General features: G+C 42.5%; 1 protein-coding gene across 2 annotated transcripts; it reads right to left on the bottom strand.

Moving 5' to 3' along the window:
- Positions 1–763: 763 nt before the first annotated feature.
- REXO5 (RNA exonuclease 5) lies at positions 764–14930 on the bottom strand. 2 transcript variants are annotated; one of them, XM_068699285.1, is made up of 19 exons: positions 14761–14930; positions 13591–13712; positions 12600–12726; positions 11669–11756; positions 10378–10527; positions 10135–10223; positions 9207–9322; positions 8229–8367; positions 7616–7710; positions 6710–6812; positions 6118–6254; positions 5687–5795; positions 5235–5345; positions 4985–5122; positions 4394–4486; positions 3681–3900; positions 3086–3279; positions 2357–2466; positions 764–982 (listed from the first exon to the last, which is right to left on the bottom strand). In XM_068699285.1, exons 1-19 carry the CDS (start codon positions 14881–14883, stop codon positions 913–915), a joined length of 2334 nt encoding a protein of 777 aa, XP_068555386.1. In that variant the 5' UTR covers positions 14884–14930; the 3' UTR covers positions 764–912. The 2 variants fall into 2 exon arrangements, with proteins under 2 accessions (XP_068555386.1, XP_068555387.1); XM_068699286.1 differs by lacking the exons at positions 11669–11756; positions 12600–12726; positions 13591–13712; positions 14761–14930 and adding an exon at positions 11035–11173.
- Positions 14931–15073: the final 143 nt, after the last annotated feature.

Here is a 15073-nt window from a genome sequence, read left to right as displayed (position 1 = left end):
AATCCTTTGTCTCAAACTTTGTAACAAATGTTTCCTTTAGATTTTTTAATGCCCAAAGCTTACCTAGGCATCCTTGTGCTTGCAAATTCAGTTTATTACCAAGAGATGGTCAGCCTTTATTTCTAGGTGGCAGTGGCTGCAAAGTACAGAGCTGAAGCTGTTCAGGCTGTAAACCATCGCATCCTTCTGCTGGTCATGTACTGTTACAGCAGCTCTGCACTCAGCTGCCCCCTGAAACCATGTGTGATGTTTGCACAGGTATGTGTGTGTCCCTCAAAAGGGCCCTTGTCCCTCCCACTGCAGCCACTGTAGAATTTTTTTTTTGAAGGGTGCTGGGAGGTGGTCAAGGAAGGAAGAGAAAGTGGAGATTATCCAAGAAGGATGAATCATCCATTCCTCCTTTCCATGGACTAAGGACAGTACTTTCCCAGAAAGGAGGCAGCAACGGCTTGAGGAGCTGGCACAGCACATTTCCAGAGATCCACACAGTTCCCAAGAAGAGCTTTTAACTGTTGAGCAGCTGCTGTAGGTACTACATTAGCTTAGCTTAGCTTACTGGTTTGTGGCCTCCAACATTTTAGTGAACACAACCCAGCTCATCCATCAGGCTCCTCCAAGGAACCAGCTTGCTGAATTAGAGCACAGAGCAACAGTGATTGCGTTTTTTGCAATAATACTGCCTCTACTTTAGCCCCAGCTCTTCCTCCAGCACTTGCCTAGGTCACTGCCAGGAAAAATGCTACAGCAAGAAGGGTTAACAGGAAAGATGGTTTGAATAGCTTTTATTTTTAGACTTTATAAAAGATACAGTGAAAGGCTATTGTTCTTATGATAAGGGGGTCTTTACAGAGACATCAATATTTAAAGTAATTAAGACTATCTTAACAAAAGATTGCTTAAAAACATGGCAGCTTAACAAGCACTGCTCCCTCCATTATCTTTTATTCCCATCAGACCAAGGCCAGACTGCGATTCATGGATGCTGCAACATAAACAAGAGATGTTATTTCTGTTCAGGGTAGCAAAGTTAGCTGGCCTAGCAGTGAGGAGCCAGGAACCCCCTGTGTCAGCACACTGTAAAACTGCAAGGTTGTTCTTTGTTTTTTTCCCAGCCAGTCATGAGTCATCATTCTTTTTAAACAAGAAGCCTGGGCTGAGCTATCATTCCTCTGGGAAACAGTAATTTGGGAGCCTCAGTTGGCAAGAAACCTCTTCCAGGCCTGAGAGGGTGCACCCTTTTTCCCAAACTGTCTCAGACATGGCTGAGTTATGCTGAAGCAGCATTTGACACCATGCTTGTGCAAGAAACCAGTTGTAGAGGGCTACATGCAATCAGCATTTGTCTAATGAGGGAAGAATTGCTGCTGTCTCGTTTTGCATGCTATTATTCTTTGGTGTGATGGGAAACCAGCTAAATGACCTGTTCTCAAGGAAAAGAAATTGACGTTACCAACAACTGCCCAGGTAGAGCAGGCCATGCCAAGAGCTGCCTTTGGGACGTACCCTTGCTAAAAGGGCTTGTCACAGGCACTGAGCCCAAACAGCTTCTGGACTTGCGATGCCTCCCCCCCTGCAGGGACGGTGGTCAAGAAGATAATACAGCAGCACGTGTCCTCTCCTCGGGAAGCTTTGCAGGTAAGAATGGGGAGCTGGGCCTGGCTGCGGAACCTGACAAAAGAGCTGCTGCTCTGGTTCTCTGCTTCTATAGCAGAGCCTGGCTCGTGTCTCCCCAGAGGCCTGGTGCCCTGCTGTTGAAGATGAACTTCAAAAAGACAGGGATAGATGTGACCCTTGTCTGACTGGCTGAAGAGCAACACTTAGAGAACTGAGAGAAGACTGCTGAACTAAGAATATATTTAGTAACTAAGGCCTTGCCTGGGAAAGATTCAATTTTCTTGTTAATAATTAAACAGGGACTGGCCATCCATCGCACTTCAGGGCCCTTGGGAAATAAAGGGAGCCTATCTCCTGTGGAAGCATCCCTGCTTTAACCTCTGAGGCCCAACTCAACAACTGCATCTTTCCTATGAAAGATAGCAGTGTTTTTTTTTTTTTTCCCCAAATCATGCTTTTATATTCCTGACAGAAGAATGGAGTTAACCTGGATCCCTGATCCATGCTAAGGATAAGCATGTAAGGCAGGGTACCACCAGAGAACTGGTAGATGGTGCAGGGGAAGGAAGGGGGAGGGGTATGATTTTATTTTGTTAACAAAATAACTTGACCATATATAAAACACTACCAACACCTAGTAGAACTTCTGAAGTGTGTTTCTCTCCCTCCTTAAATGTCTTTCCTGCAAGGATAGTGTAGTGAGGGAGAGGAGAGGACTCCTAGCAAAAGAGAGGCAATTTACCTGTTTGTTCCAGGGAAGAGAACAACGCACAAGGTATTCTTCTGCAGACTTCTATAAAGCTTTTTTATAATCTGGTCCAACTTCTTCACCTTTTTCCTTAGGTCCTGCTCCTGTGTAACAGAATAAAGGCACTGAAATCCCCTATTCTTCTACAAATACGTAACAATCACATCTGAAAGTGTTTATACAGAGACTGACCCTGGAGCTGTGTCAGGGATGGAAGGGGAGATTCTATTTTTGGATAGCATGTGGAAGTGCAACAGCCCAGCTGCAGGGAGTGCCACACACCCTACTCACATGGCACTGCAGGTTCCTCCACTAAAAATGGGAGCTGCACCTACATCTATTCTTTCCTGTAGGCTACACAACTTGTCGCTTCTCTCTGACTTCCATACGCCTCCCTATACCTGTGCATTGCTCAGTGTGCTCTCAGCTGGGAGGCTGCAGTTCTCCTCTGTGGAACTCACTGTTCCATAGGCCCAGGCTGTTTTTCAGTTATTCTGTACCCCACTAATGCCACGTTATCTCCTGGGATATTACATCTCCAAGCTGCCTTAGGAAAATTGAACCATGGCACCCTCTGCACCAGCAGAAGATCCAACTGCTACATACAGCTCTGTACCTAAGCCGCCTCCCAGTGACCACCTCTAGTTACCAGGGCAGAGGCAGTTCCATGCCATTATCCTTGCTAACAAACTGCAACAAACACCAGCATAGCCTTAAACTCACAGAGTCAGATAGAGGCACCGTCTTCTCACATAAGCTGTTTCCTACTTGCTTCCCACTGCTGTGATTCATTTGCCAAATCCATCTCCATAGGTGACCTGAAGCAAGCGCCTTCCTACTTCTTAACTTGCTGCCCTTCACAGCCCAGCTGCTTATAACTTCAAGGGCATCCACAGCACTTTGTGATGTCTGGAATTCTGAAAAAACAAGAAAGGGATCACCCTTTGCCAGTTATGATGCCCTGTTCTTTGGCACCTGCAGGGCAGTGCTAAAAAGGTAGAGGGCTAAAGGGAATGAGACACTGAAAATCACTGCAGTAAGCAGATGCTCATCCTGCAAACAGGTAAGTGTCAGACTACAGGACTGCCAGTTAAGTGCAACACCACTCATCTGGCTGTTCTCTTCATTTTTTAGAAGTGATTACATGCCTGTGCAAAGCTGCACAGTAGCCAGCTGTGCTTTCACCCAAGTATCTCGAATACTGTCTCTTGGAGCAGATGTGAGGTTCAGTTGCTCTTGCTGTGTCACTGAATTTCCCAGCACTGCTGAACAAGCTTATTTGAAGGAAATAACCAGGCTGCATGGCAAAGCTACTTACTGAGGAAACAGCAGTTCCTGTGCCTTCCACTCTGGAGATCCTTTGGCAGGAACAGAGTTTCCAGGCCTTCCAAGTGGCTGAATTCTTCTTGCAAGTCTGTTTCGCTTAATGACTTCTTTAGACCCGCCACATAAATCACACCTTCGTTTTCTATATCCTGTTCTAGTTCCTGTATCAGAACATCACAGTCCAGCATTGCAGCAGTGACAGGTCTCTGAACCTGGGGTGGGTCCAACAGGAACACACACAGTACATCAGCCAAAGCAGCTCTGTGTTCTGAGCTTCTGTTTTAAGTGATTCTGTCCAATTGCCAAAACTGTTAGCTATTTTTCCCTTCTGTGAACAATGTAATTAAGGAAGGATAGATTAATTAGTCATGAAAGATATGTCTGTAATGCAGGACAATTAAAAATACTATGTATGTGGCATTTTAACACCTGGTTACTTGGCTCCTCATTTTTAAGACACAGTTGCCAGGTCAGAACGCTTTCTAACCCTTTCTGTTGGCAGATGGCAAAGAAAGAGGGCAACAACTTTCTGCCATCTCCTTTCTGCCAGTGGCCCTAAATTGTCTAGAGGCAGGGAGATGGCAACAGCACAGCCAGCCAGGATTTGCCCAGACTCTATGCTCAGGGTAGGCACTATGAAGTGACATATTAGTCAGTATTCCTGTGCTACATGTAACTTAGGCTTTTGCTATTTACTTTGTTTACCTTAATGCAGGATCCTGCTACCTTAGCTCCATCTAGGCTTTCCACAGCAAGCTGGGCAGCTTCTAGCACCTCATACTGGATACAGACGTAGGGCTTGAAACAAGATAATACACGTCAGATTTATGAATAATACACATTAGCCCTACCCCTTGTTGTAAGTTGTGTTTGTTTTTTTTTTTTTTTATAGCATATAAAAAGGGTTGGGTGGGTAATACAGGTAACACTCCATACACTGTAGCTGTTTAAAAAACCTTCAATTAACTTGGCAATTATTAGCAACCTTGTTTTGCCATTAAAGGCCTAAGCATATCAATTCTCTTGAGAGAAACAAAAATCATCTTGGTTTCACCAGTACTCAGTTAAAGCTCTTCAGCTTGAGCAGCATTGCTTTGCCACATCAGCTGTGCTTCTTGTTGCTGTGTGCAGCAGCTTTTATATGTGCTGAATTGTTGTAGCTCATGACTAAACAGCCAGAGGAAAAAAAACACAAGAGACAAAAAAAGATATTTAAGTGGTTCTCATCCCTAGCTATCCTAGAGGTTACTCTGGACTTCACTGCCTGTCAAACTGAATGCCTTGAGTGCCCCTCACCTGGTATGTTTCCGTAACCACTGTCAGAGACTGGATTGGTCCACACTTCCCAAATTCTTTTTTCACAGACTTCAGGCAGAAACTTTCTTCAAAAGGACCTGCATAAATTGTCAGCATGTCAGTCAGCTTGCTTCTCACCTGTGGGAACACAGACTAGAGAAGGACCTTCACAAAGCATACATGTCTCTTTCCAAGTTGAGCAATGAAGACTAGTCTTGCTCAAAAAAAAAAAAAAAAAAAAAAGAGGTACCTTCTCACAAAATCCAGCAGGAAGATGAGATGCAATGTACTCTGGACCCAAACTGAACTGAACGATACTGAATGTGGAGAGGGGAACATCTTCTAAGGCTCTCTGAAGAATCTGGGAGGAAAAGAGTACATATGGCTCAAAGAGGTGCAAGGTAATTGTACTGCAAAAGATCAGAAACAAAGCTCTTGAATTTAGTTCTCCACTTTAATTGTCATTATTGTCCAAGGAAGCCCTCAGGCAGAAATTCTTCTTTAGTGAGTCATGAGAGGGTGATAGAGGATCAAAGCTTATTTCTGAAATAAGAAAATGGATTTAGCTAACCTGGTATTAACACTATTGCTAACGCTACTGTCAGCCAGCTTTTTAAAATAGGACTCATCAACCCACCCCCAGAACAAGAACTTCAAACTACTTTGAAGCTTGCTTAGACCAACCCACCCAAATCCATTCACCTGTTTGTTTGAAGTGCTTAGGTTACTCTGACACAGGCCAGAAGAGTCCACTTCTTGTCTGCCTAAAAGGAGGGGTTTTTGGCCGGTCACCTGCAAGCAGTCTAAAAAACTAGCGGAGAGAAAAAAAAGCTGTGATGCACAGTAGTTATTGATACGGTGAGTTAAAAGCATGTAAGGAAGTGCCTGTCACTGAGAAATGACACAGTTCATTAAAGAAATCTTAAATAATATTCTTGCCCTCAAGATCAAAAGCAGCCTGGAAAATGCTTTGTGAAATTTAAGATACTATTTCTGAAAATTTTACAGTGTTACTCTACAATTATCTGTGTCTCTCTAAAGGCACTGGTGGCTTTTGAAAACATAAGACACTTCTTTGATTTCACTGAGGATTTGATCAAAGGAAAAACATGCATATCTGAGAATCTTATTACCATGGTTTGGATAGATGCGGAGGATCATTCAACTGCTTCTGGACCCTACATCCTTGTGGCTGTAACGCAGATTTGTTCTGTGACACCTCAGTCAGTCTTTCAGTTGTCAGCAGCATTTCCAAATTTAGTTCTGCTACCTTGTGGAAGGAAGAAGATGAGTAGATTGGTTTCATCTCAGCTAATTGTAGCTAACCAAGTAGCATGTGCCTTCTCTATGAGTCACCTAGGCACATTCCACAGTAGTGGAGAGACAAACATTCATTTTTTGCCTTATTATTTTCTGTTGTCATTTTAAGCATGCAGCACTTAGGGCATCAACCAGCACATCCAAAATGTCCTCTCAAGAAACCAACAGTACAAGGGGATTCAAAAAACCTGCTGCCAAAACATACGAGGTCCTCACTTCTTTATTTAGAAAAAAAATGATAGGTACTCCTGTAGGCTGCAAGCATCTGAATCTTTCTTCCCCCAATGCCCCTCTGCAAGATCAGCCTGATTTCTCTTTTAAATCAGTAAGAGGATGGGCAAGAATGCTTTTTCTTTGTATACACAACTTGTATATTCTGCTGTTAAAGATATTAGATATAGCTACCTTTGCTGGTCCTTGCTCAATAAAGAATTGAGCCAGTTCCAATGCAGCTCTTGCATCTTCTGTAGGATCATGACCAAGGTTCTGGTCACACTGGATCTCCTTCCTAGGGCATCAAAATTAGGTGTACTGGCAGGTTATCTGTTTTTCCATACTGACCAACATCTCATCTTTTCTAAATTGGGTCCTTTTCAGGCAAAATAGCTTTCCCCTCTCCAAAAAGGATTTCAATTCTGTGCAGCAGTATTCTTGTGAAATATTCCCCAAAGTTACTGCAAGAAATATTTTTGCAACATTGAGCAAAACACTGTTTACAGGGTTTGACAGAAGCAGCAGTAATACTTGGTATTCTGAGGCATGATTATTTTTAATTTTGCTTTTTCCTTGACCAATGACCCAATGCACAGGCAGGGAGGCAACCTCCAAGTCAGTGAGGTTTGGAGCTACAGAGAAAGTGGTGCGTGCTGGATTGCTAAGATGTGCTATGATAGCTAGTATAGCAAGGGACATGATTAAGTCAGTAAATTATACTTCCATAAGTTAGCTTTTCTTTCTAGATAACTGCAACATATCTCATTTATGTGAGCCAGAGTTCATTTGCTGCTCTACAATTTCATATAGTGGTAGAAGTGCAGAAAAGCTAGTTTTGTGGTTCACATACAAATGAGCTCATTACTGGTTGTGTCATAGCATCCCTACTTGCTCAAAGATAAGCTAATTTATGACACTGCCTGATGTTTCAAGCACACAGTAAACTCCTCTTTATTGTCTATTCGCACAGCCTGCTCTCCTTCCTTTTGAGTTTTATCAGAAAGAAAAAAATTCTTATCCTACTGGTGGAAGAGCAGGACCCTATAGCCCCCATAACAGTTTCTAATACTTTCCATGACAATGCAAAAATAATCTTACCCTAAAACAGCTTTGGCTAAAAATTTTAGCTTAAATCTTCGACCTTCATTTCTGGCAAAAAGCAATGAAGTATCAATAACACTAGGGTGGATCATCTGGAGGAGAGAAAACATCACCAGTTTAATTAAGAACAGCACTCACATAGAATTGGGCAGTGACTCCATTATCTGTGCCTCTGCCCTTTCATTTCAGTTGCCCATTTGTCACTGACAGATAACTGGTTCAGACAAGAGAACACATGGGAACCATGAAACAGCCCCAAATCTCCTTTCTAATGCTCTGTTGGGAAGACCAAGGTGGGGTTGGAACGACTACGACTCAAGCATTTTGGCCGGTTAAATTCAATACAGGAAGGACTTCAGTTCTTCCTGTGACAGTGATTGAAAGCACCTGGCTGAAGCAGAAAGGTGAAGCTTCTTCCTTTTGGGTTCTGAACAGCACCTTGCAGGTTTTATAGATGTAAGGGGAGTATTTCTCTTTTAAATCCTTACAGCCATAAGGCTATTCATAATGAAAAGCAACTAACAAGTGTTTACTGATTAAAAAAAAATTGAACTTTCAGACCTGAAATGAATAGCAGTTCTGGGAAAAATACTCTTAAAAGCATACTCACTTCCAAAGCCTGGAGATCAGCATTTAGAGAATGACCCACCAATACTGCATCATGCGGCAGTATTTTTTTTAGTCTGCTTTGTATGTCTGGCAATCTTGTTTTCACCGGAAGCAGCATCTTCCTTGTGATTCCTGAGAATCTTCAAAACAGAAAGTGGAAGGAGTACAAGCTGTGCATCAGCAACAGCACTTATTGGAGAACATTACAAGCAGCGTATGTAAAATAAGAACCCAGTGTAACAAATGAGAGAATGCAATTTATTGCTTCCTTAAATGCATTCCAACATAAGAGGATATACTGCACAAATATTAAGCTGCTACAGTTACCATATCTGTTTCAAAAGTTTGTTCTTTTTCAAGCATAACTTAAGTGATGCAGTTCTTAGCATCAGATAGCACAGGTAAGGAAATATTGCAAAGCTGACATGGAAGGAAATGCTTCCATGTAACCTGAGGGAATTGGCACTTCACCTCCTGGAAACATGCACACAAAGTCTTGGAGAAGACGTGGCTTGAATTTTGCCTTCTTTTGTTATAATACTGAGCCCAGCCCTAGAGCTTGAAGTGAGTTTATGACCTGCACTGTTCATTTTCTACAGACGAGCAAACTTAGCTAGAGAGCAGAGACCCAGACTGCAATCCCATACTCTTACTCACCCTGTGTCCTACTTTATATCTAGAAGTAAAGAGTAACCTGTACTGTGTATAATTAACCTGTAACAGAAGTTTTCCTAGAACACTGCAGAATGATAACGCTTCTGTCTAGACACAGGGGCACTGCACAGCAGGGAGTGCATACATAACGTTGGTTATTCTACCCACAAAGCACAAACCAGATTCTTAACACCAAGTACAATGCAGTAGACATTGGTGAGTAGACAAGTGTACAGACCAGAATCTTCTGCAAGGTCCTGTGTTACAGGCTTGATTTGAAAGGCTTGTAGCTCTTGAAGAGATAAGACACTTCAGTACGACTCACCTGGTGCGGTAGTTCACTATTGTGCTTTCAGGTTTGACTAGTTCATTCAAGAGGCATTGACCCTGTGCATCCACCAAAGAGACACGAGTGACTTCATTTCCCCTTGCAGTCAGGCACTGTCAGGAAAAAGCAGAGGCAGCTTTTGAATCAGCACAACGCTGCCATTCAACAACCTTAGCTGAGATCTGCTTTGGCTACAGCCAGCATCACTGCTAAGGAGTTGCTTTACTTAGAGATCTGCCAGTTATAGCTTGCTTCATGCTGTAGCATGCTTCGTTTTAATTGTTAAATGCCCACCATAAACACAGCGAACACACAGGCAAGCACAACACAAAGATAGCCTTTACAAAGAAGTGCTGATTTCACAGAATCAGTTTGTATTCTGCACTGCAGGGCTGCAACTGAAAGCACCTTCACCAGAGAAGATAAATATAATTTAAAAGTAGGGCCCAAATCACATTGTTAGTCACTCAATGCTGATGCCAATGGGGCATCTCTGCAAGGTCAGAACTGCACTAAGAGAGGAATCCTCACCACAGCACATTGCTGAAAGAACTGGAATGGCTAAAGGTGTAACAGAGAGACATCTCTGCATTCCCAAGCTTTGGGGAGAGCTGGGAGAAGGAGAGTTACTGCAGCATTGGTGATGGACCTGGCAGTTCCAGATGCTGTTCTGAAAACCACCATGTAACTGAGTTCTCTGGAGGAGAACTCTGAGTCCTTCCTGTGGTTGTATTAACACTGGTACCATAACTGAAGGGATTGGAAGCAGATGTATTAATACATCTATTGTATATTATATATATATAATACATTTATTAATACATGGTTTAATAAATGCCCAGGGTGCCTGGCTCATTTTGGAATAGCTGCTTGGAGCTCAATTGCTTGACTATGCTTCTTTGTAAGGTCACACATTTATTTTTACCATTTCACAATCCAGACCAAAGAGGGGGCTGCTGTCTGTCCTCTGCTGATCACACTCTGTATGCACATAACCCTTACATCCAGGGGAGCCTAAAATGAAAAGACACCTGTGAACAAGACACAGACCTCCCTCTTCTAACAGAAGTCATGTATCTTACATGACCAGGCATATCATTAACTGGCAAAATTAAAAGCAAACAAAAACCAACCCAACCCAACCAAGCAAAAACCTCAAAAAACTGACCTTTCATGGGATAATCATTTTTTTTCAGCTCTTCTACAGTTAGAATGTACCTAGTAAGGCCTTGTTTTGATTCTCCGTATTTCCGGATGATGGGATCACATTGCAAGTCTGAGTTTTTAGGAATACATCCACTGCTAGTGGAAATCAAGCCTGTAACATACAGAATCACCTGTCAAATTCAGATAGCACTCCTTACTTGCAGTTTTCTGCATTAGTATGCACACTAAGAGGTTACACCATTTCACAATAAAACACTATGTGGAACAATAAGATATTATATATATATATATATATATAAATAAAAGGATAAATGATATATGCTGACGTGTGACAGGGTATTTGAATCCTACTCCCAGTTTAGCTACTGGCAGTTAGCTGATTGTGAGCAAGTCACGTCACAAGTCTGTCTCACATTCCTTTCAGTAACAGAGAGAACACTTTTCTCATAAGCATGACAGCATAGTCATCTGTTATGTAAGCTGTAAAAGTTCTCTTTTTTCCTACTTTCTGTGTGAAATTCTTTTCCTGAAGTGTTATTAGGAGAAAAGACACTCTGTGGCTCAAAAAGAAGCAAACTAACACCAGAATCCACAGCTGTATGAAGTCTAATTATTTTGTAGGTGATTCCCTGCAGATTGCACTTAAAGAGAAATATACCTGACATCTCAGATCTGTGACTGTGCAGTAGGTTTACAGTCAGGATGCTAGAGGACTTTGTCAATACACTGAAAGTAACAGCTGTTCATTCTCCCATTTAGGACTGGAATTCAAGATTCTTTGTTACACTTCTAACAATTTCAGTGAAGTTCTCATTGTAGTCTCTTGCGGGTTTTGTACAAGCCCGTTGGATTACAATCACCTCTATAAAGAGTGTAAAAATAGGAGATCAGTTGTCAACATACCTATTCTTTACCTTGATTTGCAGCTCAGCATAACAAAGAAAACTACAAGCAAATGAGTAACATCTTAGCTTGAATCTACTTTATATCCGTGTATCTATTATTAGATATATGTTACAATAAAATAACCACAAAATGGATAATGAAGCATCAGAATTTTGGGTTAAACTTACTAAGGTTTTCTGTTTTTTGCATATACTTATGACAGTAAGTCCAACAGAGAGTTACTGAACTAGTTAGAGGAACTAGCCTCTTGGCTATTATACTTGTTCCTTTGTAAACAAGTTTAGCATAGCAGCATGTTGGGATAGCACAGCATGCAAAGCTATTAAATTACTCTTGAAAGCAAATCACTGTGACTAAAACGGATGGTGCAAAGCCAACCAAGATACCTTGTGCATTGTTTTGAGTTTTCACATCTGCTCCTTCTCCATAAAGGTTGGCTAGGAAGCTAGCTGAAGAAGGTGGTAATGTGAATCTCTGAAGAGGAAAAAAAAAAAAAAAAATAGAGATGTTTTAGGAACTTTGAATCACAGCAGAAATGTCAAGTATAAGGTGCCTCTTTATCCCCACAGCAATGAAATTTAGAGAAAGGTGGTTAAAAAAGTAGCGGAAGCACGTTGGGCATTTTCACAAGAAAACAAAACAAAACACAAACCAAACATTTTGATGATAATGCACACTATAGAATTCTTTGTACTAAGGAAAGATTTGCCTTCCCAGATATGACTGCGAATGTAAGTTTCGGACTTTAATTGATAGAAACTAAAGCACTTCCAGACTTTCCAGCTAAGCTGTGATTTTGTATTTGCTGCAGTTCAGAGAGAATTCTCTAGAAGTTCCAATCAAAGCACTTTTTTCTTCCTTCAAAAACGTTGCTTGTAGCTCAGAATAATGCTTTTGGGAAATGGAAGAAATCTGATAGAAAGTGTAAATTGTTAGAGTGAGATTTTTCAACCAGTCATAACTCTGAGATTCTCCTCACTCATAGCTTAAAGTAAGTTTCAAATCAACCGAGGTATTTTCAATCTCTCGGGCATCCTGAAGATGTTGGAAGTACAGAGGGCTGAAACACCAATGTATGCATATTTCACCTGGTAAGGCTTCAAAGACCTAAGTCTTGAAAAAACCGGCTTCCAATATTAAAGCCATGGTCTTTGTTCTGGGCTTACAAAGGCCACTAACAGATCCTCTCATTGCTTTAGGAGTCAAAAGGCAGACTCTTCCTATTGGAAAGACAATTTCACTGCAGCAATAATCATTGGGACTTGCTTTAAGGATTGCAGGAATTTTAGCAGACATCAATATAGCTTGGGGACTTACATGCTGGAACACTTTTCTGAGGTGTTTGAACTGTAAATAGAATTTGTAGAAATGGAGTTGGCTCATCTCATGTAGAACAATAACCACAACCCCTGCCAGGTGGCTTTGGTGATAAATACGACACCAGCTGCAATTAAACAAAAGAAATCAAAGCAAAACAATCATCAAACACTCTTAAAAACAAACTTGGCGCCAACCCAGCTTTTCGGTCAGTCAGTGGCAAAGTGCCAAGTGACTTCAATGCGAAGAGGCTTTTATAGCTTATCTCAGCCAGCCACATATTCCTAGAAGCAACATAACATGAGAAACAGAAAGAATGAATTGTAGCAAAATTCTGTTACAGTACCATTTCAAGTCATAACCTACCCACCTCATTTATATTAATCAGAATATGAATACATACAAGTAACTTCAGCTGTAGCGATGCAGTCTAGTCAATCAAACTGAAGAATGGAATCATTTCATCAAAATGAAAGCTTCACAAAATCACTTTCTCTTTGACAGTAAAAATCCAAAGTGGCGCATTTTGGCCTTTAGCTTTATTATATTTCACCATATTTATGCCCTCCGAGGTTGTATACACTCCGCAGCCTCCCACTTCCATTGCTGAGAAATTGCCCCGAAAAAAGGCAGTGATTAAAGTGTCCTTCCCAAAACACTCTAGAGAAAACATTTCAATTATATCTGTCATGAAATGTTATGCACTAATATTTTAACATATTTTTTTCCTCAGTGTGTTTTTTGTACAAAAAATGTTTAATTTTTGGTAACTGCATGAAGCAAAGCTATGAAATGGTAGAATTTTTATCAGAGAAGAAATTGTGGTCTCCAGACAAGTCTAACAAGAACCATAGCTACACAATGTAGCCTGTCATTACGGCATCTGTGCTGCAAGGATTCTAAAACAAGCATTGCCTATGCCTTTAGGTAGGTTTTCACAGCATATGAGGACATAAGACAGGGTTGATTCCCAAATATGAAAGTGTTATACCTGGGCTGTGTGACATTGTAGCATTTTCCCAAAGCTGCGTACTTTAACAACTCGTAAACCTGGTCATGGCTGATTTCACAGTCCTCACCAAATAAAGCTGCAGACAAACGAGATGACTTTTCCTGCAAAAAGGAAAATGCCAGTAAAGAAAGTTCCATGTGATCACACAAGTTTGCAGAAAACGAAGTCAATTATACAGTAAAAGGAAACTATTTACCACTCAGGTGCAATCAACTGCATGTAAAGTAACTCTTCCATTCAGTATGGGCAAAAAGTTCCTTTCCAGATCCCACTTCAATACTAAATTCACTGTCAGTGTTTCAGTAACCCAGGTCCTCTAACTTCACAGATGTATTTTGTAACAACGAACATGTGAAGACACATATAGTAAGGAGACTTTTAAGGTTACTTAATTTGCAAATATGATGTGCTATAGTCTCAACCCGTTCACCCACTCCCTGCTGTAGAGCTTTGGGCATTTATAGAAGAGTTACATGTAGCCATTTGTTCTGTTGAAACCCATTTACTTCATTTACACTGTGTCATCTGCTTTGGTGGATGGATCTGCTGGCCTCTACAGGAAAAATGTTTCATTGATATGCAAGGCAGATGCGAGGAAAAAAGCATCAGACTAAATGAGATGAAATGAACACTACCGCACAACTCTGCACAACAGCTCTTTAAGCCGTGATCCTAAAATCAAGAGTTCTCCCAAGCTGGCCAGCAAACAGGTACGTTATTTTGGAGGTCTCCATTACCCATCTGCCCTGTTCCGATAGCGCTCTTTTGGCCTGCAGTTTTTACAGATGCTCTTTTTTACCTAATGAAAAGACACTGTGGCATACTGATGTCATAGCTGAAAAGAAAAAATGAGGAAAAAAAGCACAAACAAGCAGCCAACACTACAGATGGAATCCCGCAGGGGGCTTACTCGGGTATCTGCCTCGCTACCAGGCGGTGTTTTCCTCAGCACGCTAACGAGCCTCGTGCTCGTTAATTGCGGCAGAGCCTGCCCCCTGGGCTGTGCTGGTGCAATTTAAGGCCTGGGTTAGAAGTTAAACAGAGGCGCCAGCCTGTGAGGCTGAGCGGCCAAACCCCCGCTAGGAACCCGCGGCGCCATGGCCCCCAGCTCCTCAGGCCGACCCGAGGCTCCCCGCCCCGGCCGCCCACCTTCGCCTTGTGCCGGCCGCCCCGCTCCGTCCTGCTCCTCTTCCGAGCCGCCTCCAGTCCCTCCGCGGTGCCATCAGCCTCGGCGGGCCTCTTGCAGGCGTTCCCGCAGCCGCTGCCGGCCATGGCCCCGCTCCGGGTCGCGGGAGCCTTCCTCAGGGCCGGCCCCGCCCCGCGGCCCCGCTCCGCCCCGCTCCGCCCGCGGCCCGGCGGGAAGCTCGAAATGGCGGCCGGCGGCCCGCGCTGAGGCGGGGATGGCCACCAAGCGCCTGGCCAGGTGCGGGCCCCGAGGGGGCCGGGAGGGGAGGCCGGGAGG

This window comes from Anas acuta, chromosome 15 (assembly GCF_963932015.1).
Source record: "Anas acuta chromosome 15, bAnaAcu1.1, whole genome shotgun sequence".
Taxonomy (NCBI): Eukaryota; Metazoa; Chordata; class Aves; order Anseriformes; family Anatidae; genus Anas; species Anas acuta.
Note: the sequence above shows the minus strand (reverse complement) of the source record. Positions and strands in the feature narration are given on the sequence as shown.

Bases quoted from the DNA above. Each gene is read 5' to 3' on its own strand.
- REXO5 (XM_068699285.1), bottom strand. From the start codon at position 14,883: ATGGCCGGCAGCGGCTGCGGGAACGCCTGCAAGAGGCCCGCCGAGGCT. The intron at 9,323-10,134 runs GTAAAAATAAAT...TTTTCCTGACAG, and splicing joins TTGGTCTGGATTGTGAAATG to TGCCTGACTGCAAGGGGAAA. The intron at 7,711-8,228 runs GTGAGTATGCTT...TCTCTCCTCCAG, and splicing joins CTGATCTCCAGGCTTTGGAA to ATGATCCACCCTAGTGTTAT.